At 39.0% G+C, this 24,545-nt stretch overlaps 1 protein-coding gene across 3 annotated transcripts; it reads right to left on the bottom strand.

Annotated features, from left to right (window-relative positions):
* Positions 1-3,410: 3,410 nt before the first annotated feature.
* Positions 3,411-22,837, bottom strand: CLK4 (CDC like kinase 4). 3 transcript variants are annotated; one of them, XM_050961597.1, is made up of 13 exons: positions 22,829-22,837; positions 17,023-17,180; positions 15,691-15,916; positions 14,355-14,445; positions 13,895-13,961; positions 10,247-10,363; positions 9,981-10,147; positions 9,767-9,861; positions 7,819-7,948; positions 6,814-6,896; positions 5,636-5,715; positions 3,855-3,942; positions 3,411-3,767 (listed from the first exon to the last, which is right to left on the bottom strand). In XM_050961597.1, exons 2-13 carry the CDS (start codon positions 17,178-17,180, stop codon positions 3,627-3,629), a joined length of 1,443 nt encoding a protein of 480 aa, XP_050817554.1. In that variant the 5' UTR covers positions 22,829-22,837; the 3' UTR covers positions 3,411-3,626. The 3 variants fall into 3 exon arrangements, with proteins under 3 accessions (XP_050817554.1, XP_050817553.1, XP_050817555.1); XM_050961596.1 differs by lacking the exon at positions 22,829-22,837 and adding an exon at positions 22,618-22,822; XM_050961598.1 differs by lacking the exons at positions 14,355-14,445; positions 17,023-17,180; positions 22,829-22,837 and having other exon boundaries at positions 15,691-15,716.
* Positions 22,838-24,545: the final 1,708 nt, after the last annotated feature.

The raw sequence follows: 24,545 nt of genomic DNA, 5'->3' as shown, positions 1-24,545 counted from the left end.
CTTTCCATCAGTTCTTTCCCTTCGTCTTTATTTTTGTCCCAAATCTATTTTGCTTTATTTTTGTTTCTATTTTTCTCTCCATCTCAGTTCCCTCACTTTTCTTCTTTCCTCTGAATTTTCTTCCAGGTCACTTCTATTTCTCTCTTCTTCCTATTCTTAATTCCCTTTCCATCTCTCCTATTTTCCCCATTCTCTTTTCCAGTTTGTTTGTCCCTCCCTCGCCCCTTAACCATAGGGCTTCCACCTTGTTTCCAACACTATTCACCAGAGGGCTCATTCTGGAAGGAAGGGAAGCGATTGGTGGCTGTATGCTGCACATGGAAGCAAAACCACACAGGTACATCAGTACTAGGAAAAAAGGCAAGTTTATTGCCACATTAGCCAACATGCAATAAAATTCTAGTGCAGTCAGGGCAGCTCCAGCTTTCATATAGGCTAGCAGGTTGAGATAAACACATAGGGGGAGCCTACAAAAGGCCTTGTCCACACTCACATTTTAAGATGTGTTAACCATGGTTAAACCTCCCTCTCTCCTCAACCCTCTGATTTTTTCCAAGTGAAGATAACACTGTGGGAAGTCAAGGAAGAGAGTAAGACAAGTTGGACAGACATCTTAGAAGAGGATTCTGGAAGTTTCCTGGTCCCCAGCTGCAGCCACAGCTCCATAGTACTTCTATAACATCTGTGGAACCTTTTGCACTCAGCCAGGAAAGGTCTTATTCCACACTTATATCACCTGCATCACCATTTAGGACCCCCAGAAGAGCTGCTATTTATGTATCTATCTATCTTGATTTTACTTTTTCCTGTTAAAGTTGAAAAAAAAATTGCATTTCCAAATCAGAGCAAACAAGCTAGTGCTTGTGGCTGTGATGTTTCCTATTCAAATCTATCACTGTAGGAGCCTATGAAGCATCTTTTAGTAGCTGTGTTATTGAAGGCTACAATACTCACGTTTGAGCTAAGTAGAACAGAGCAGAGACACTGATCTTCTCCCTTCAAATTTCTAAACTTTCCTGAGCCTGGTAGAACTCCGGAGTTTGATGAGATAACTATAACAATGCATTTATTTAGACTAGGTGGTCACTGGAAGGACTGCTACCTAGGCAGAAGCCCAACAGCTGCCTCTGATTTGCATAGCGTTGCCATGTGAGCTCACTTTCTCCCCTTTTGCCTCAACGATCGCTGTGGTAAATACATTTGAGAGGACTGAAATTAACAACAAAAGGAAATTACCCATTTGGGAGAGGCCTACATTTCACAGCAGTAAGTGTTGCAGATAGGAAAGAGGAATGCATCACCTCTCTCTCCTTCTATAGGTGAAAGAGTACTAGAGAGGTGGAGCTTGCAAGGGAGCGGAGGGGGAAGACTATATTGAAGGAGTGAGTGTTATGAAAAGATAATCACGCATGGTGAGTTGGTATGTACATAGAGAAGAATGGGCTGTGATGGATCTTCAGCACAATTCTATTGTTTCAAAAGAGTGGTTAGGAGATCAGATGAGACATAATCAGACACAAGTAGCTTTGTCCCAAGATCTAGTCTCCACCCCTACCCAAAAACAGCCTAATGCAATGTGACCACTAATCTGAATCTTATTCTGATTTATGGATCACTTAAAGAAACAGCCTCGGAGCCTGGTGTCTAGGTTGCAATCAGCCTTCTGAAAAACTGAACCATTTTTCTGTTTTTTGCTTTTAAGGAAGGCTGGGTTGAACAACATTTCAGCTGTAAAGAATTCTAAATGGTGCACACCTCACTTCCACACACATGCACCTTTCCTACATAGTCTGTAGGACTGCACTGCAGCAAGGTATGAAAATTAAGTAAAGACCTGGATAAATAGCTGCATCTTGCACATTGCCAAACCCAGACTCTTATGGGGACCATCAGTTGAATGACATTCCAGAAGCACAGACCCTCCCACCTAACAAGCCAATCATGCTGTGTCAAGTGAGTTAAGTAGCACTGAGTAATACAACAAAACTGTGATTCAGGTAGGAGATGGGCTGGCAATCAGTACCAATTTTTTCTTGAAAATGTCTGAAAAGGACTTGGTTTCCACAGTCAGCAATTATGACTAAGAATCCATCTTCTCTTCCCCCCTCTTTTGCACCATTGAAAAGGCCTGCCAATCTTACGTTCATTAAGAAAAGTTATGAGTTCCTGAGGTTAAAGCAGAACTATTACTTCTTAAGAAAATACAGACCAACTTCAGGAGACTATTTAAATCATGAAGACTTAATACTTAGGGAGGAGATCATGCAGGTGTCTGTTCCATTAATGATGATTTTGCTACAACCGGGACAGAAAAGTGTAATGGAATTTATTTAGCATTCAACACACAAACTTCCAGTGATGCAGATGGAAATTTGTATCCACCTTTTTGGCCCCTGATCCTACAAAGAGAACTGCATGTGTGAACTGATGTGCCCATGTGCAGCACCCACTTCTGTGATTGTGCATGAATACAGGTTTTCCTTGCAGGACCAGGGTTTCAGTGATTAACCTTTGTTCAACTTTTGACAGCCACTGATACTTTGAGATGTCATTGCAATTCATAGAAAAAAAACCAACATGATTTTTACAGCTATATTCCTGCTGTATTTATCCACAGCTGGCCAACCTAAACTTATTTAACAGAACTACAAATTTGCAAAGAGTCTCTTCTGGTAGTCAGAAGTTTAGTGATTCCCTCACCCTGAAATCCATGGGTAGACAATACTTCCTCCACCCTCTTTTTCATTAGAGTAAAGGGACAGGTTTTTATGTTTGGGAGAGCAGGAGAGTCCCACAAAAACACTCACTGTGAGGCACTACTAAGGAAATTGTTGGCGTTTAGAGATTCAAACAAACGTAAAGTGAAAATGTCAGTGATACTCTTAGTAGACTGTCGTCTTAACCAAGGAGTACTTGCCAGTATGGGCACCAGGGCCAACAGAAATTTCCAGGAATTCGGACTAGTCAGATTATATGTATGCACATGTGCATTACACCAAACACTTGGAAAAAATGACCCATGCAAATGTACACTCCCCTCTCTTTAGATTTGCAATTGTCATTAACCATAGTTCAGAAGATTACTGCTCAGTAGGTATTAAATAGTAAGGTTACAGTAAGATCTATTGAATTTGAAAAACAAAAAACAATTAAGGGCTTTTAAAATTAAACTGCATGTAAAATATTTGAAATATTTAAAGGATACTAGTTTATAATGTTACATGTCTCCATACAGAAAAGTATGGGTACATACCTAATGTTAGGTACATATGCAACATTTTTTCCAGCATCGTTTAAGCTTTAATGATTAAACACATGGACTCTTGTTTCAAACTAAAGAAAAAGGTGATATTTGTTAGACCTATCTGTGAAAGAGTATTAGTATGCCAAGTTTAAAAAACTGCAACCTATTTCAAAAAAATAAAACTTACTTTTAATTTTTACATTTTGATATCCATGATTTAGACCATAACTGACCAACAAGATAAACATGGTTGTGATACAAAACATATGGAAATATTTAAATTTAATGTACAAAATAAATTAAAGTTTACAAAAATCTCACGCTAGCTCTGTTGACTGACACAGTCTATGTAGTCTCCTCGGAGAAACACAAGATCTCTGAATTATTTATTTTTTAATAAGTCAAAGAAAGGATGCTGCAAGGCTTCATCAAGAGTAATTCTTTTGGCTGGATCATACTCCAACATTCTGCGAATTAGGTCAAATAGATTCTGATGATCTGAGTCATGACAATGCATTAATTCCTGAAAGAAAGAAGAAAAACTCATGTACATAGATTCTTCACAAATATGAATTCAGCTGAGAAAGAAATTGATAGCTTTGGGTTTTACCTTTAATGGTTTACAACGTCTCCTAACATATCGACCCGCAGAACTATGTTCATCCCAGTCCAATTGGTCATGCTGAAAATAGCGTTTTCTGCATAGAAAGAGTTTTATTAAGCAATATTTTGTAAGTTTGATCCTGGAAATATCTACATCTTTCTAAGTAATTTGGAAACACCATAAAAATGATGTATACTTCATATCCCTCTATACCTGGATTCAAGAAAACCTTTATTTTCCAGCTAACATACATACATGAGAAAACCTGGTATCTACTGCTATATCAGAATACTGACAAAGCAGGTTAATTACTTCATTTTCCTTGGCATTCAAACCACTAAAAGCAAACATTTAAACTATATTTACATGACTGACAAGTTAGAGAGCCAGAAGCTCCAAAGAAGAGAGAGATTTGTCCTCAGCTTAGACTGGTAGATGTAAAGGGGAGGATGTCAGCCTTACTGATTTTTATAACTTTTGTTAGTCTTGTATCATAATTTCGGTTTCTTACACTTAATCCTTCTAGTTTTTGAAAAAAAGTTGTCAAAGTCAAATTCTTAGTACAACTGGATATTATCAAAGTCTTCAGGGACTATATTCCCCAAACACCTAAAAGCTACTGGGTCCTAATAAATGCTTGACAAATGCACTTGTCGACAGCAAGTAGGATGATTTTTTGGGGGGGAAAGGATGAGGAGATGGGGGTAGGGGAGGATGCAGGAGTCTTATCCAGTTTCTGCCAAATATAAGCATTCATTCCGAAAAATAACTTTTGAAGCTTATTTGTAAAAGTAACCAACAAGCAAGCAATTAATGTAACTAACACAGTGCTATCTTCCTGAATCTGCAGAGAGGCTGTCTAAAGCTTAAACCCATGCACAACCCATAGCCCAACCATCCAAGCCTGTCTTCTGGAGGTGCCTGTTGTCTTGTGGGAAAGAAATCCTTCCTTCCCAGACCAGACCACTCCAAAGTACTCGTATTACTCCATGTCTGTTTCTTTAGTCTCACAAATGGAGTAACCTTTGTGCTATTTGCCTCTCACTCCACCCCTCACTCCCGATGTGCTGGGAATGGATTGGCACAGTGGCAAATCCACTAGCTTCTCTCCAGCTCCATCCCCCAAACCCCACTGTGCACAGAGATGCAGGGATTTTATAAAGAACTAGGCTCTGAAGTGCATCCCATGCACTGTCCTCCCACATCCTCGACCCACTATACAGCAGACCCACACCACTTCCACACCTCACCAGTTACAAGGGTGTCCTCAGACCCAGCTGACTTGCCCCAATAGAGAAGAACAGACTTCTTTCATCTCAAAAGACTGTTGACTGTGAAGTCTCTTTCTCTAAATCCATCCATCTCTATTTATCCTCTCAACACTGCTAGGTGTTGGAAATTTTTGGAATGTTACAGCTATCTCCCTCCCAGTGCTGCTACCCAAATTTTGCATGCACTTTGAACACCGTTGGAAAGTACAATAAATCTTCTGACTAGTGAGTTACTGATGGATAATCACCTGCACAATTTAGATTTTCAGGGGCTGTTTTTGGATGCTCTAGAATTCCTAGGCACAAATTATAGCTCTATAGACAAACATCTCATTGCTTAAGCACAATTTATAATGTATAGCACTTCTCTGGCTCCAGGACTTTCACTCTGCTGAATTTCAAAGCACCACAGCAAGAGAAAGGTTAGATTTTCTCTAAAAAGGTCACAAGAATCGGAAGTGTTACACAACCTAAATACAGGAGTTGCTATTAGGCCCCTCCCCCCACCATATTTACCTTGATTTCTTAATCATGTGAGTTGGTAGAGGCCCTAACATTCTCTCCATCATTGCCAAGTGTTCTTTACTATCATGTGTCTGTAGAAAAAAAGTCATTACAATTTATACACTATTTCTTCCCTTCCACTTAAGTATACTTATTCTACACATCAAATGTCAGCCATTGCTTTATCACAGAATCATTACACATTACCAAAAAATAAGTTATGCAGCGCTATAAATAGACACTATGCTTTCCAATCAGAGTAAAGTGTTCCCTGAACAAAAGTTTATAATCTAAACAAGATCATACATACACATTTAATTATTCCTATCTTATCAGCTTTTTTATAGTCTAGACAGTGTTAAGGAAATTAATATATACCCACTTTAGCAGCAAAATTTGGTTTAAGATATTGTAGACAACAGAATTTTCTGAGTAGATCTGTATTATAACAATTTAAATTTATAGTGACTTTCATCCTTCATGAATATTATGCTTAAATACCTGTTCCTATTATAACCATTTTACTGATGTATAGTCTGAGACACAGACAGAATGAGTGATGTGCCTGAGATCACTCAGTAAATCAGTGACAGAGTTTTGATTAGAACCTAGAGGTACTCACTCCATCCATGCTCTAACTTATTAAGACATGTAACTACCACGTCAAAGGTTCTTGAAAGCATAGGAAGCCTTTTAACATCATATCTCCTCCTACTCATCTATATAATTGCCCCTATACTCTCCTGGTCATATGCAGTATAAGAACACCACAAAGTCTAATGGACTTGTGGCATACCCAGCAATTCACCATGTTCATCTGAATTTATTTTTTGAAACTTTAACATCAGCCAAAAGACTACTGGAACCTAGTTCTATCTACTTCATTCCTTCCTGTAAATTACCACATCTACAAATAAATTATGTAACTTTTGGTGTTTTGCTTGAGAAAGTTATGAAAGCTAAGAGGATTTAAAAAAAAGAATGACTACTTTATATTTTGTAAGACATTGTATGTAACATCATGTTATCTTTATATAAATGTATCACTATTTACACTTTCTATTATAATACTTAAATTTGCAAACATATTTTATGCCTCTTATATTTACATTCTTTTAAGTAGATGGCACTAGAAAATCAAGTCAAGAGCCCATAATATAAAATGGTACAGAACTGCTTAACATACATACCTGAAATACTGTAAGACCAAGGTAATATTCAATTAGAATGCAACCTATACTCCAAACATCACAGGGCTGTGACCACCCCAGCGCTACAAAAGAAACAAAAATTCCAAAGCATGTTTAATTTTTAGCTTACGCTGAAACTGTATAAATTACCAATCAACTTCCACCTAATGTTTGCCTAATTCCTAAGCCATTTGTCCTTACAATTTTTCTCTCCCCGAAATAATTTTGACAGTACAGAAAACAGAATTTGGCTTGAAAAAAAATGAGACCTGTCAGGTTTTTTTAATGTGCAGTGTTATCGTAGCCATGCTGGTCCCAGGAGAGAGACAAGCTGGGTGAGGCAATATCTTTTATTGGACCAACTTCTGTTGGCAAGGAAAACAAGCTCAAGCCATACAGAGCTCTTCTTCAGATCTGGGAAATGTAATCAGCAGATATGTTTACACTGCAGCTAAATACCTGTGGGCTGGCCTATGTCAGGTCACTCAGGCTTGCAGGGCTCGGGCTGCAGGGCTACAAAACTGAGGTGTGGATGTACGGGCTGGGGCATGTACGGGGACCCAAAGCTCAAGCTCCAGCCTGAGCCCGAACATCTACGCTACAATTTTACAACATCTGAGCCTGAGCCAGCTGACAGGCCTTTAATTGCAGTGTAGTCATACCAAGAGTGTCACAGCCAAATATAAGGCGGAACAGACGGTTTAGCACAAGTAGTTAAAATATATTTCAAGGTGCCGTTCAAGGTGAAATAGCCTGTAAGCACCTCTCTGGTCATAGGTGGGGAAAGGAAGAGTTAAGAATAAGAAAGAGGCTTTTTGTTGAGCTATTAATAGGGTAGGCCATCATTACCTACTAGATGGTAATAGTAGAAAGGACCATATATTAAATAATTAGGACTGTCAACAACTAGTTAGAGCAGTTTATGGAAAATAATGATGCTGTGGAGTGAACAGTAGTTAAGGACCAAGATCCCATATGTGAGAAGGCCTGAAAGTCTCTACTGACCTAAAATAACTTCAGGAGCTCTGTAATGTCTTGTAGACACTAAAGTACTGTGATGTTCATTATCAAAAGTTGCACTTCCAAAATCTACAACTTTGATGTCTGTGTTTTTTAGTGTGCGTTCATCCCGCTTCTGTAACAAACAACATACACGTGTTACATTTTGTTAACAGACATGCTTATTTAAAATTCTAGGTTCATACACAATTTTAAAATACCTACAGGTTTCCAGTTGACCTAATGACATGATAAACTTCCAGCCCAGCCCTATAAAACAGCACTTCCTCCCTACATTTACTCCCATTCAGCCCAACTCTAAAAAACCAAAACGAAAAATCCCACAATACATAAAGCAAAAGGAACAAGCTTTCCAACTTGTCCTGAAAGTCAGCAAATATGGGCTCTGTTGTACTGAAGCCCAGTGCATGAGCACATATGCACAAATGGAAATTCCAAAATCAACATCCGCTGCTGAAAATTCTTTGCCTCTGCTGAACATATCTTAATATTTTATGCTAGAATGTCCCAATACACTCAACTAACCAATAAGATATGAGGCATAAAGTGGTTTCTAAAGAATGCATGACCCAAACCACAAAGGGTTTTATAGATCAACAACTTGAGATGAACTCTAACTTAATTGGAAGCCAGTGCAATCTTTGAATCATAGACAATATGTTTTCTGGGAGAAGCTCTGCTGACTAAGTGGGCAACCACATTCTGTATAGTGCATAACAGCAAGTCAATCTGGATATGACACTAGGCATGGATAGCTGTGGCAAAATCTACATCCAAAATAAAATTACAAAACCTTCTTGCTAAAATGCAAGTAAAAAAGCCCTCTTACTCATTATGTTTTCTGAACATTCAAAAATAGAGGATCCAAAATTGCAAAACTGCCAGAAATTGCAAACCTTAAGTGACAAAATGCAAACTCAATAGAGAAGGCACATATTACTGTACTTCTGCCCTTTCATCTGTTTGTTATCCTTAATGTTACACCTCTCTTATCCTTTTCCATGCCCTAAATCTTTGGTACATGCTGATAGAGACAGTAACTTACACCACTGTAGATCTAAAGAAACTGAAACAGAACTGGACCTCATCCACAAACCGAGGGCAGCAAAGCCCAAATTACCTCACTATTTCCATAAGCAGCTTGTGCACATTAAAAAAGGAGGGGCAACATAACAGAACACTATGTTACCTTACATGGCAAAGCTATTAGGCAGACAAGCAGTTACCCTAATGCTACGCTCCGGGTCTCTCTTAAAAAAGAATGGCAAGTAACCCTCTCCATTCCTGGTCAAGGCTCACTGGCATACCACCACCTGACAAATACAGAAAAAACAGCATAGAGACACTTGTCCTTGTCAACTGCCAGAACATTAACCGACAACAGCAAACTGTTCTCCATATCATAACCAAAATTGATAGAGGTCAAGTAAATCTGAAGCATCATCACTAGTGTCGCTACAACTTTCTAAAAAGATTCCCTGAAAAGAGAGATTAGATGCAGGGCAAAACTGGTACAATTCTCAATATTGAGAGAGTTTCTTGAGCAAGGACCTAACAAGCACTTCTTAAAAAGGCAGTGAAACTGTATCTCCATGCTGGACTTTTGTGGCCAGGAAAAGCACAAGTTCAACTCACAGTTCTTAGCTCAAAAGTTCTCTGTGAACCTCCAGAACCTCAATAAGCAACACTAGACATGTGTGAACTATCAGATTATATTGTTCTGCCACTTTAGAGATTGTTTGGTTGAAATCAGACTAATCTTGTCTGTTAAGAGGAAAGCCAGCCCATCTCAGTGAGCATATGGAAGGTAGGAAAGACAACTTTATTTATCACTATAACTTTTACACATGGCAAGTTAATTTTTAAAAGACCAAAGTAAAAGGTGGTGGTAAGCACAGTCCAATGGGAATTGGAATAAAAGACGTAAATTTACCATTTTAGAGTTGTACTTTACTACATAGTCAGACTCCACAAACAAAATATTTTCAGGCTTCAGATCTGTATGAGTCAACTTATTATGATGTAAAACTACAAAAGAAGGAGAAAATGGAAATCAATATATACACACACACACACTATTTTATTTATTTTCCTAAAAAAAATTAGATAAGCATGCAGACATTAATGAAAACATTAAGTTTACTTACAATTTATAGACTGGCAAATCTGATATGCCATCTGTCTAATGTCATTAATATGAAATGGCAAAAAGCTGTTTTCTTTAATAAAATCATAGGTACTAAGTCCCAGCAGCTCAAACACAATGCAAACATGACCATGATGATCAAACCATTCCAGCATCTGGACACAGCGGCTTTAAAAAAAAGGAAAGAAAGTGAAGTGAATACTCAACTCATATGTGGTTCATTTTGCAAGTCTAACTCTTTGGCTTATATTCCATGTTTATACTTACAACGTGCTGCTGGGATCCATGGTGTTTAAATACTCCAATACCTGTATTTCTGAACGGGCTGCTTCACGGTATCTACTAACATTTTTCACAATTTTAACTGCTACATGCATTCCTCTCCTTTGGAAAAAAAAGATTAACTATATTAGTTCTCAAACATCTAAAATTCGAACACACCCTCACCACCAGGGACACTCGAAGATTGTGGACACAGAGAATTGCAGATTCGTTTTTGGCCATTTAATTTTAGCACTTCAAGGCAGGACAAGCATTATATGGTTTTTAACAGGAGCTCTGGTTAATCAGCAGGAAGCAAGGTTTTACACTAGCTTCAGTTTCTTCCAGATGGCCTCAAGATCTCACTTCAAGCAGCACGTTACAGTAGTCTAGTCTCAAGGTGACAAAAATATTGAAAAAGGGTTTTCATTTCCAAAGAGGGAAGAGTACTGCAAATAAGTTTCTCTGCAATATACACCACATTGTTCTCGCTGTTTCCTAATGTCTCAGCTGGCTGCAGTGAAAATTAACTTTGATAAGGTATAAGAATTAGCTTACTTTTAGATTAAAAGCAGCAAAGAGTCCTGTGGCACCTTACAGACTAACAGACGTATTGGAGCATGAGCTTTCATGGGTGAATACCCACTTCATAGGATGCATGGGATTTTAGATTAAAGGCATGTTTCCCACTATTGTAATTTGATAAATCTGCATGTTTTTTGTTTTATAATGTTAACACTGTACTTAGGGCTGTCAAGTGTTTAAAAAAATCAATTGTGATTAATCGCACTGTTAAACTATAATTGAATATCATTTACGAAAATATTTTTGGATGTTTTCTACTCTTTAAAATATATTGATTTCAATTACAACACAGAACACAGTGTCAGTGCTCACTTAATTTTTTATTACAAATATTTGTGCTGTAAAAAACAGGAGTATTTTTCAATTCACCTCATACAAGTACTGTAATGCAGTCTCTCTCTCTCTCATGAAAATGCAACTTACAAACGTAGATGTTGTTACATAATTGCATTCAAAAATAAAAATGTAAAACTTGAGCACCTGTAAGCCAATCCTACTTCAGCCAATCACTCAGACAAACAAGTTTGGTTACATTTGCAGAAGATAATGCTGCCCTCTTGTTGTTTACGTCACCTGAAAGTGAGAACAGGTGTTTGCATGGCATCATTGTAGCCGGCGTTGCAAAATATTTACGTGCCAGATGTGCTGAAGATTCGTATGTCTCTTCATCTTCAACCACCGTTCCAAAGGACACGCTTCCATGCTGAGAACGGGTTCTGCTCGGTAACAATCCAAAGTAGTGCATATCGATGCATGCTCACTTTCATCATCTGAGTTGGATGCCCCCAGCAGGTTGATTTTCTTTTTTGGTGGTTCGGGTTCTGTAGTTTCCACATCAGAGTGTTGCTCTTTTAAGATTTCTGAAAGCATACTCCACACCTCATCCCTCTCAGATTTTGGAAGGCAGTTCAGATTCTTCAACCTTGGGTTGAGTGCTGTAGCTATCTTTAGAAATTTCACATTGGTACCTTCTTTGCGTTTTGTCAAATCTGCAGTGAAAGTGTTCTTAACGCGAACAACATGTGCTGGATTATCATCTGAGACTGCTATAACATTAAATATATGGCAGAACGACAGTAAAACAGAGCAGAATACATACTATTCTCCCCCAAGGAGTTCAGTCAAAATTTAATTAATGCATTTTTTTTTTTTTTTTAACAAGCGTCATCAGAATGGAAGCATGTACTCTAGAATGGTGGCTGATGCACGAAGGGGCATATGAATATTTAGCATATTTGGCACATAAATACTTTGCAAAGCCGGCTACAAAAATGCCATGTGAACGCCTGTTCTCACTTTCAGGTGACGTAAACAACAAGCAGGCAGCATTATTTCCTGTAAATGTAACCAAATTTGTTTGTCCGAGCAATTGGCTGAATAAGAAGTAGGACTGAGTGGACTTGTAAAACTTTAATGCCTATATTGTTTTGTGTTTGAGTGAAGCTATGCAACAAAAAAATCTATTTTTAAGATGCACTTTCTTGATAAAGAGATTGCATTACAGGGCTTGTCTGAGGTGAACTGGAAAATATTATTTCTTTTATTTTTTACGTGCAAATATTTGTAATAAAAATATAAATGAGCACTCCATTTGTATTCTGTGTTGTAATTTAAATCAATATATTTGAAAATGTAGAAAAAACATCCAAAAATAATTTCAATTAGTATTCTTTAAACATTGCAATTAAAACTGTGATTTATCGCGGTTAATTTTTTAAATCGCAATTAGTTAATTGCGTGAGTTAACTGCAACTAATTTAAAGCCCTAATTGTAATTTTGTCTCTCTTAAAACTGAGCACAGATCCAAGCAATTCACCCTCTCTCACTCATTCAGATAGAATGGTAATGATTTAAAAATCATTTAAGATTTAACACCAAGATCTTGAAAAGTACTATTCAAATGACAGCATGAATTAACCATCAAAAAGAGAAGAAGAAATCAACTATAACAATGTTAGTGGAACAGGAGATATGAAACACATAGTTAATTACTTTAATCTGCAGCTTTAAGTACATTGCTGAAATGATCCAATACATACAGAAGGAAGGAGGGGGAATGTTTTGATCAAAAATATGACATTTCCTTGATAAACAATCATAATATTCTATGAGGAAGGAGAACATTGTTTTATTGTGTGTTCATAAGAGGTTTGATGGATATGTTGAAAAACTACTGTGATCTAGTGGATTGAATAAATTTCTATTAGCTAGAAACTCCGGTCTCAAACTCTTGAATAGTAACTTCAACAATAATAATGCTGGCTCACTCACTGTGTGGCCTTATCTAAAGCAATTTCTCTGAGTTTAATTCCGCATCCCCTTGCATACCCAAAATCCCCCGAAGTCAACAAGAGTTGTAGGAGCACAAGAAATGAAGGACCGTGCCACCTATATTTCAGTTTCCCCATATGTGATGTGGAGATAATACTTATCTATGCCTGGCAATTAATGAGGAGTTGCTGTTTAGCTGTTGTCTGTACTGTACTTTTTAAAAAGTAGTGTTAAATATTATAAACTGGCCTCTTTCTGAAGGAAACACTCTGCTAGCAGACATTTTCCAAGGGAAATGTGATCACAGAACAAGCTTATGCTGTCTGAGAAACAGAAAAACAAAGATATATTCCATAACCAGGAATATTTTTTTATATATTTTTCAGTTTGCTTACTTTGTGCACCCGCAGCATTTTGTGTATAACCACAGTTTCACTGTTTCCCAAATGTTGTAAGTGCTGTATGTGTCTTTTGCATAGCAACAGGATAGAGAAAACAGTTAAAAGATAGTAAAATATAATTGAAGAACCACACAAAAATTGACGGGCAAACTCAGCAGCAGGTGCAATAGTATCTGAAACTACATTTATTTTTGAAGTGTGACCAGATTTCAGGTTTGTGATGTCCCTTCAATACTGATAAGCACAAAGACTCCTTCTCAGAATATATGACATGTTACATTTTATCTGAATCTGTATTTTGCGTCAAAGCAATATAATATTTGGACTATCATTTCTGATCTCAGCCAAGGGGTTTTGTTGAGACAGTGCCCTTATGAAGATGACTAACATACTTACATATTGTGATCAATGCATTCCACTACTTTTCCAAATGCCCCTTCCCCTAACGTGGCAATAATTTCATCTAAAAAGAACAAACACAAGTCAGGACAATTACTGACCTACTCAACCAATGATGAATGTTATTAATGTAAGATTTTAAAATGTGCCATTATAAAAGCATAATTAAACTTAAATCTCAGCAATTGAATATGTTACGTTATTGGATAAGTGGCATTGAAACAATTAGCTAACAACTATCTCTTGTTCTAATCTCAAGCTTCAGTTACTTCTTTAGAACTTTTGAATAATAGTATTTAAATTCTACAGAAAAGATATGCAAAAGAACAAAAAAGCACAAAAGAACAAAACAAAGAACAATGAAGATTTCTTTAGTCCCCCTCCTCTGACATACTATTCTAAACAGAGTTTCTGCTGAAAACCTTTTTTAAAAAAAGTGTTGAAAAATGTTCTATACATCTTGCTCTTAGTACGTCTCCACTTTCACAGACCAGGTGACCCTCCTCATCATCCTCTACACTCCTCGATCCTTTCCTTCGGTGACTCTTCTGGAAACGGCACCAAGATCGTCCAGCCAATCAATATATCACAGTGAATTCAGGGCAGAATACGCCAATTCATTCAGCAGGGAGACATTCAGGCATTCAGTTATGCACCAGGGCACGAACAGTTGGCAGGAGCAATTTCAAATTCAGTCCCCAGAAATTCACAGGGCACAGTTTATGTTACAGAAGAAAAACATGGCAAGGAACAGATTTTCAGATAAATACTTCAAGTGATAAAGCAACAGAAAATAAAACACAATTGTCTCTCAAACACTGGTTTAAGTGAAGACTAAGATTAAGACTGCAATGTCATTATTTAGTAATAGCTTGCTATTAAACAGGAAAAAATCTTTATTGTATTGTATATATACGGACTTTTAACCAGGGGAGAGTTCCTTGTCTGACCAGTAAAGGTTTTAAAACAATGGTTTTAGAAATAAAAAAAAATCAAGCAATATTACTTTTTTTCATATTCAGAGAAACAAGAGAGAAAAATTTACTCAAAAAGCCCTTGAACTGCAGTGTATAATCTAACACATCTTTCTGCTTCTACTGAAGAGTAGGGAAGTATGAATACTTAGAATCATAAAACTTAGAGCTGAAAATATTCAAATGGGCACAGTAAAAAAAAATTCAAATAGCATGCTTATCCAATCTTCAATAAAACATTCAACTGCTATCAGTCAGACATATGATCAAAATTATGTGAGGAGCAAGGTATGGAGGTGAAGTGTCTCTCTTTTAACATATTACAGGCATCAGCTGCATGTCATGTTTATCAAATTTAAATACAAGGGTACATATTTCAATTCTTTTTAGTACTGGAGTTCAGTGGGGTCTCAAACTGGCTGTAAAACAGCTGTTTGACCACACTGTGACAGTTGCATTGTGAAGCAGGAAAGGTGCCTTCATTCATTTCCAGAACAGAATTCACAAGATGTCAGTAACCTAACTATTGGCCAAAGGATATTTCCAATGGAATCAAGTCTTGGATAAAATAGTACTAATATTTTTTTCCCTAGTACTATCTGTTTACTATGTACCAAAATTCTCATCTAATAAGTATATATACACACTTATATATACACACTTATATATACACACACACAGGAAGAGATTCAGCTATGAACCCTTTATATATAAAATATATCTGTCCAAGCTACTTGTTGCTTAGGAATTGAAGTTTTAACATTCAGTTAAGAAGTCTATCACTAATCTATTAATAATAAAGTTAAAAATTACTCATACCGAATGTGAATGGTGACTGGAGCAATGATGTCTCTTATGCTTCCTTTTATGACTACTTTTCCTGCTCCGACCAGAGGATTTGCTATAGTGGTGATGGTGACTCTTTTCATAGTCTCTGTGATAATGCCTGTGGTCATATCCTTCACAGAAGTCATTTCTGTATTCCTCAACATATCTCCGGTCATGATGATCTCTCTCATTTATGGATCTATCATCCAAATAATGACTGAAAATACATTTAAAGTGAATTTTCTCCATTTTAAAAATACTTGTGGTCCGACAAGAAAAATTACTTGAGTTGCTAATGTTTAACTGAACATTTATGACATTTTTATTTACAGCACAAATTCTGCTTTACAACATCTCCACCTCGAGCAAACATCTAGAGATTTTCAGTCTAGTTTATATGAGGGAGCTGGTTTAGTCATCTGTCTAACACATATTACCTTACTTTGGAATTGTGTAAGAAGAATAACTTGTACAAGTAACAAGAAATCCATATCCAAATAGGAAATATTTGTCTAAACACCTGGCATAACTCCACTCCAACAACTGAAAATCTCTCTTTAAAACATACAAAAATCAAAGATAAAGTGCAAGCCCACTCTTTCTTTGGTATACACCAATGATCCTCTTCCATGTCCTTAAAACATACAAGCATAAAAGACAAACTTAAAACCAATTTGCCACCCTGAAAAATCTAAAAAGGAGCTACTCCTCTTATTAGTACTCTGCATTAACACACTAAGAACCAGAGAGATTTTTGGGGTTAAGACTCTCCCCTCAGAAAGCAGGGGCCATTAAAGCTGCAGAGCAAGGAAAAGAGCATCCTGTGTTGCCACACATCCACTCCTACCATTTTAGAAGCAACCTGATGAGCTCTTTAAAACATGGTCTTCCTCTCTCAAAGGAAGAACACAGAACACCTATATCCCCTCTTAAAGGAAAAAAAGAGAGAGAAAAGACACCTGAACAATGAATGAAAGCAATCTAACCCATACTTACTCTCTTATGAAACGTTCTAAGAGAGCAAACCTTCATCTCCTTCCCCTATCCTCATATACATGACAAACATTTTATTTGAAATTTAATACTACATATTGTTGCTATGTGGGTATTCACAGAAACAGATTACATGTTAATATTTTGTATCAGATTCACAATTAAATAATTTAGATCATTGTAGCAGTAAAACAAATTCTTAAACCTGGCAAATAATGAGCCAAATCCTAAAGGAATTACCAGTCTTGTCTACTCAAAACATTTTTTGGTTTAAATTAATTTTAGTTACAATTAGAGATATTAGTACTGGTAATCCAAAGAGCCTTTTACCTGTCTGAAACTTCAAGATGATGTGATCTATCGGGTTTGCTTTCTTGTACACTGCTGTGGGACCTCTTTTTGCGTTTATGGGGAGCATTGTGCTTTCCTTGATCCCAGTTCTTTCTATCATCCCACTCAGAGCAATGACTTCGTTTTGAATGTCGCATCTGTCACAGAAATATTTAAAGGGAAAGAAGGGTTATATTTTAGTATACACAGCAATGATACAGTCTACTAAACCAGATTCAACAGGCTAGTTCATACAGAAATCAAGAGTTCACTGCCGCTCATTGGGGATGGCTTAATTATGCTAGTGGGAGAGCTCTCTTCTGCCGGCATTGAGCAGCTACATAGGAAACCTTACAGCAGTGCAGACATAGCCTAAGAGTTGTATAGTTAGGACTCTGTGCTGTCATGACACAAAAATGGTTATGGACTAAGTCCTCAATCCCACACTGAGGGCTTGTCTTCACGTACAGTGCTGCAGCTGTGCTACTATAGTGTTTTAGTGAAGATGCTACTATGCTGATGGGAGAGCTTCTGCTGGCATAGTTAATCCACTCCAAAAACTTCAAGAATGTTTTTCATCACTATGCAAATTAAGGAATATCGATGGAACACAAACCATTAAGGACTTTTAAAATGTGTTATTTACAAAATTACAGGTCGCAAACTGTTACGGGAACACTAAGTAAGAGGTGGGCTGTTAGTTGTGACACAAAGAAACCCTAGATTATATAGCAGGGGGCCTCGCTTGCAGGATGTTTGATTAAGTGCAACAATTTCAAGTTAATTTAGTGTCTACTCCAAGGATCAGCAACCTTTCAGAAATGGTGTGTTGAGTCTTCATTTATTCACTCTAACTGAAGGTTTTGCGTGCCAGTAATACATTTTAAAGTTTTTAAAATGTCTCTTTCTATAAATCTATAATACATAACTAAACTATTGTTGCATGTAAAGTAAATAAGGTTTTAAAAATGTTTAAGCAGCTTAATTTAAAATTAAATTAAAATGCAGAGCCCCCCGGACCAGTGTGAGTGCCACTGAAAATCAGCTTGTGTGCTGCCTTTGGCACGCATGCCATAGGTTGCCTACCCCTGGTTTAGTCTTTTTTTTGAAGACAGAATGTGGACGAATGAAGATTTAAAAACCTATCAGTCACGTCAAAGTAACCCACAAGGACAAGTCTGATCCTCCGTTGGGGTTTAAACTTCCAAAGAGAAGGTGGTCAGTGACAAAACAGAACAAAAAATGTGTTTGCCAGCAATTCAAGAGGTTGTGATGGGATTTTATTTTGGAGAATTAGAATCTAGAGAGAATAATTCTTGGAAGGCAGCACAAAGTTCAAGCATTTATTGCTTTTTCAAGACAGACAGAATACTCTCCTAAACGTAAAATAAGGAACGGTGTAGTAAGGGCTGGAAAAAACAGGTTATCTTAAAAAACTCAGGGTTGAGTAAATGTGGAAGAAGTGAGTAAATGTTTCCACAAATAACTTACTTGTTTTATATAAATGCTCTGTGTTCTTTTTTTTTCCCCTTTTTCCTGACTTAAGACTTGGATGTGTACATAAATCTTTTTTCACCCTAAACTTGTTACATTTAGTTACAAGGAAAAATAAAACAGGGATAAGTTGTCTAACTTAACTTCACTCAGTAACTTACATTTTATGATTACACTGACATTTGTCTTAAGTGACGACTCAAGTGACTGAAAAAAAGTAATTTGCTTAATAAAAGCAGTCTTTGAATAAAGATGGAACAAAACTATTCCAACGAGGACATTTTTGGGAAATCTCTTAGAACAAGAACTGCATAATAAGGGACCAATCTACATGAGAAGGATCAGGGAATTTTTACTTTGCCAATGAACAGAGGTGTGGCTAAAAAATGGATAGCAGCAGCACAAATTATTACAATAATCTTTTTAGGAACAGATTATGGATTAAATATGCAGATTCTTTTATTAGAGGCCTTGGAGCTGCCAGATTCTCTAGAACCAGTAATTACACTGTACAGAGTCAGGAAAGCTCAATCCATTTCTCTCTAATACAGACAATTATCCTGCCTTTGTCACTTCTAAACTTGACTACTATAACAATCTATCCAGAACTATCTTGGAAAGGCCACCCAGAAGCTTCAGCTGCTTCAAAATATAGCTATTATTTACCACAATTTAATTGGGTGAGTCACTAGAAGCAAATTATACCCTTGTTCAAGTCTTTGCAAGTCTTCCTGTTCATATCCAGATGCATATCAAGGCACTGATAATCTTTAAAGTCCTGAACCTATGAGACTCAGTTACCTTGAAAGCTTATTTTCATTTTACATCTTTCCTCAGTTGAGAATATTGTTACTTTCTTTAGCTCCAATAACCATAAAAAGAAAGGTATCTATGACATAACCACTCAGAGGTCATGCACATCTGTGACATCACCAAGGGCAACATGGCCAATCAAAATGCAGCCTTGAATCATCAGTGTCCTATACAGAATTTCTTCACTGCCCAGATTTATCCCTCATGCCTCCATAAAAGCCAACAGCAGTACACCTCCTCCCTCCTCTCCTCCAGGTTTTTTATGGAATATGGTTTCCTGGTCATTGGCCAGTAGGGGCTCATAGGAGCACTCTAGGTGGCGATGCTAGCTTCAGGCCTCACATCCATATTAGTATACTTTGTGGAGAGGAGGAAAAGAAAACCACCTCCTCACTTGAAAAAATAAAGTGAAAGAATCCATTTTTCATTGTTCTGGGCTCCAACTCACTAATACAAGGAAGGCGAGAGAACCCTTAAGTCAGTCTTTTTGAGGAGAGTGAGGAATGGACAGGAATGAGAATAGTCAATGGTATGGTGCAAAGGAAAAGACTGAGATAACATGTATATTTTCTTTAAAATATTTATTTACACAGAACTGAAGTTTATAGAAGTTTGTTTCTTTTCAAACTTTATGCCATAAACTAGTGTATGCTTGTAACTGTTGTTTTTGGTGCTGTATATTAACATGGGTACTCAAAAATAAACAGTCTTCAAACATTTTTTCCAATAAGATCCACATTATAACAAGGCTTATACAATTAGCTCTTTATATATTATATATGTAACTACTATATAAACCAGTGACGCTGTGTGTGTGTGTGTGTGTGTGTGTTAATTCAGAACATAAGTTTTAAGATATTGCACAGATTTATTTCGCCAATCTCATTGTAATCCGGAGCCAGATTTTAGAATTATCTATAGAATCACATTCTGAACTCAGTGCCTAGGTAAATATGCAGCACCACAATACTATAATCCATACCAACCACAGTTCATAAAACTCCATTAGCACAGAACTACGCAGGCGTTTTTCAAGTTGGCTGCTCTACCAGAAAGAAGTGCAGGAGCAGATACAGAGTTTCTACTGTCAAAGTGTTCCATGTAGCGACTGCTGAGACTACTGACAAGCAGAAAAAAATTAGGGAATAGCTATACAATCAGGAAATCAAAGTCCATTTGTACATCCAAAGGAGTCTTCTGAATACATATTTTAAAATGTGGAATAAACTATATATATATATATATATATATATATATATATATATATATATATGTGTGCTACTAACTCACACCATCTGTATATTAAGACAGATTCTAAAACTGAAGTATAAAACTAGAATCATCATACTTGAATACGATTGCAATGAGAAGGCAAGTGAATGACCTTTCATTTCAGAAGCTGATCGTTGACAGTTATCAGCAATTCTGACTTGTCTCTCTCCACACCTGAAAGTATTTCTTAACTCTGAAGTTTATACAAAGAATATTACAAACTAGCAGCATCAAAATGATGTTAATTTGATCAATTCGCTTTCTTTGACGTCTGACAATCGTAAAAATCCTTCCTACCAAATTTCTTTCAAACAGATTTTAAAAAATCACTTCTATCACCAGGTTTTAAAAGAGGAAGCACAGTGTTACAAGAGAGGATGAATCAAAAGGTATAAAAAGTATGGACTAAATCCTGCAAACGTGGTTAACTTTACTACTGTGAGTAGTCCCAGTGAATTCAATGAAGTTACTCAGAGTAGGAAAGTTAAGCATATGCATAAGCATTTGCAGAATCAGTGCATACCTGACTATATTTTCAGGGTGAAGCCATTCCCCCCTGTATATCCCTCAATCCCTCACCTTTTGCCTCCACTCCCTACTCCAAAGTCTTCCTCTTTATATCCACTCCTCATAATCGAGGACTTTAATTTCTCTCTTTTGGGGATGAGGAATTTTCCTCTTCCCTTCATTCAGCTGCAAATTAATGAGAATCCCAGTTTTTATTATCACACCCTAACCAATTCAGTCTTGCAAGAGTGAGGCAGCTGTTAGGCTGACTTAATTTTCTGGTGCACTCCAGGCCTAACTCCTTCACTTAGGGGTGTGAAAAATCCACACCCGTGAGTTGCGTAGTTAAACTGACCTAAATCCCCATGTAGTCAGTGCTAAATCAACAGAAGAACTCTTCTGTCAATGTTGCTACCGCCTCTTAGGGAGGTGGATTACCCACAGACAGAAAAAAACCCTCCCATTAGTTTAGGCAGCATCTACACTAAAGCACTTCAATGGTTCAGCTGTGCCATCGCAGCATACCAAGTGTACACAAATTAAATGCAAAGAGGGACCCAGTCAGTACTAACCAGGGACCAATCGTGCAAGGAAAGGGAAGACCCAACTCCCCACTAATTCCAAGGGTCCCACATCATCACGGGGGGCAGGGGGAGGGGATGGGGCAAGAGGAGACCAGTATTGCTACACCCTGAAGAGATGAGTAGGATGAAATTGAAGACCCTTGCTGCTTAGTTTGCTGAACTCACAACCTCCAGGTGGAGGTGGTCTCTGCTGTGGAGTGTAGATTCCCAAGCTCCTCCTTCCAAATCATCAAGTAGCCAACTGGAAAAACAGCTGAGCGGGAGCCCATTGTTACTCCACCTTCACTCTGCAAGGTCTCAACCAGGCCCTGCCCTACTGTAAAGCTGTTCACCACCAGGATAAAGTTCTGCGACCTCCACCCTCCGAACTCATCCCCTCTCATCACGTTTGTGATGCCCGCACACCAGAGGGTTACCACGGCAGCATTTCTCCAACACATCCCCTGGCTTCCTAGGGCCATCTCAGCTACTGACACTATTCACCCCTAAACTGCCTGTGTCCCAGGTCCATCACAGGCCATCCTCCTCCCCGTGAGCTAGCACAGCAGCCACGGGGAACTGGGCCGCCGGCTGAGAGCGGTGAGGGCCGATGGCCCCGCATGCGCAGGGAAGGCTCCTCCACCGACATTTGCTTCCTTTGCCGGCCCCGATCCGCAGTCAGGGTACAAGGCGCGCGTCTCCCTGGCATTCCCGCCATGAGGGGGAGGGGTGCGTATGTCCGGGCTGTCTGACCACGGGGGTTATCTGCAAACTGGGCAGGTGCCAGGGCCACCCGTGTGAGGGCCCAGCGAAGTCTGTCCAGAAATCAATCACCCCCCCGAGCCTGCCCTTCCCCCAGGTCCTTCACCCGCCAAATTACCCCCTCAGAATCTCTCCCTCCCTCCAAAAATCCCCCTCAGGCCCCTTCCCGCCACAATTACCCCACCTCGGGCAGCCCCCTGTCCTGGCCCAGGCGATAAGCGACCAGCTTCGAGCTCAGCCGGCTCGAGTCCACCACGACGTCGGCCTTCCCCGGCCCCTGACGAGATCGGGATGCGGGCGGAGGTCACTTAACGGCAGGCGAGGAGCTCAGCGAAACCCGTCCCCGCCCTCCGCACAGAAACAAAATGGCGGCCGCCCCCGAGCACTAGAGATACCTGCGGTTCGCTTCCCCCGCCCCGTTGCGGAATGACGTCACACGCCCTCAGCAAGGGATGGGATGAGAAAGGAACAACGGGACTCCGCCCCTTAGCGGGAGCGGCGATTGGGAAGCATTGAGGCTCCGAGACTCCGCCCCCTGTTGGGGGGAAAGGGAGACAAACTCCGCCCCTTGTTGTGGGGAAGGAGGAGGTGTAGATGCTTAGACCCTACTTGTGGGGCACTGTAAAGCGGGGCACAAGGATTCGGGCCTGCTGGAGCAGAGACAGAGTTTCTGCTGTCAAGTGTTCCATGTCCCGACTGCTGAGACAGGCACATGGCACTACTGACAAGCAGAAAAAAATTTGGGAATAGCTATACAATCAGGAAATCAAAGTCTGATTTCTAGTGGGACACAACCTCACACGAAGGCTGTGAGAGAACAGAGACTGTGATAGCTGCACCTAGGGCAGCTGCTGCTAACCACACTGGTGAATAATGTAGTAATATGTCCTTATTGCTCCTGACCCAGGATTTCCCCAGCTCCTATGCCCTTGGTTGTGCAGGAGATGAAGGAGATGTTAGTACCTCCACCATCTCTCTCAGCAGATCTACCTGCATAGCACATAACTGGCTCTGTCTAGGCTGCTTTCCTCTGGGGACTCATTTTTACACTTCCCTCTGGGAGGAAACAGCTTTTGCTATTTTGCAGAGAACTTTGCTCCAGCTCCGTACTGAGCTGTCTGTATCTGTGACAGCAGAGCAGGCTAGGTCAATGCTAGAACCTGTGCTGGTGCTGCTCCATGAAGTTCTTGACATGCTGGACTCTATTCCACAACCCATGCTTTGGACTCATGCTTTACCTGGCTGGTGAAGGCTAGTGAGCAAACACCGAGTCCTTTTCTGATGGAGAATGTCATGACCTCCTTTAAGGAGGGTCATCGTGATCTTCCATTTTTTGGCTAGGATTGTGGAGCAGGTTACATAGATGCCTCTGAGCTTCTCAGTCCTTGTCAGTCTGGCTTCAGAACAGGTTACAGCACCTGAAACTGCGTTGTCAATGATTTTCTGGCAATAGTTAAAGATAAGATGTCCATACTGATAGTGCTTGATCTATCATACATTGATCATGGACTACTGCCAGCTAACTTGGGGACCCGGCTGTCTTGTGGTGACTTCATTCTCTCCATACAAGAGATCCCAGAGAGTAGTTTTAGGTAATTATTTTTCTCTCCTGAGAGTGCCACACAGGGCCCCATCATTTCATCCCTCCTTTTCAGCATATAGGGCCATTACGGGGTGAGAGAAATAAGGAGGAGACATGGGACGAAATCTCATATTTTCTATATGCTGATAATACTCAGCTCCATCTATCCATTTTGCCTGACCCAGAGAGTGTGGTTTAGTTTCGTTCTCAATATATGAGCATGAATGAGAGTGAGCTAGCTGACGTTACATCCTTGAGAAGACTGAGGTGATGATGGTAAGCAAAGGGAAGCAATCAGAAGATAAGGTAAAGATATCAGCTCCACTGACTGAGGTTGTGTGACCCTTTGTCACAACCTATTCCCAGATTTGGACCTTAGCGTCCAAAATATGGGGGTTAGCATGAAAACCTCCAAGCTTAGTTAGCAGCTTGGACCTGGTAAACTGCCACCACCCAAAAAATTAGATTGTTTTGGGGCACTCTGGTCCCCCCAACAACCTTCCCTGGGGACCCCAAAACCCAAATTCTTT

Source organism: Gopherus flavomarginatus, chromosome 7 (genome assembly GCF_025201925.1).
Source record: "Gopherus flavomarginatus isolate rGopFla2 chromosome 7, rGopFla2.mat.asm, whole genome shotgun sequence".
NCBI lineage: Eukaryota > Metazoa > Chordata > Testudines > Testudinidae > Gopherus > Gopherus flavomarginatus.
This window is presented reverse-complemented; position numbering and strand designations above follow the sequence as displayed.

What these genes read in the sequence shown, in the direction of transcription:
- CLK4 (XM_050961597.1), bottom strand. Translation starts at nt 17,180, where the DNA reads ATGCGACATTCAAAACGAAGTCATTGCTCTGAGTGGGATGATAGAAAG. An exon ending in AGACGTACTAAGAGCAAGAT is followed by an intron (nt 13,962 to 14,354) that starts GTATAGAACATT and finishes TGTTCTTTTTAG; the next exon opens with ATGAAATTATTGCCACGTTA. An exon ending in GACGTTGTAAACCATTAAAG is followed by an intron (nt 3,768 to 3,854) that starts GTAAAACCCAAA and finishes TCTTTCTTTCAG; the next exon opens with GAATTAATGCATTGTCATGA.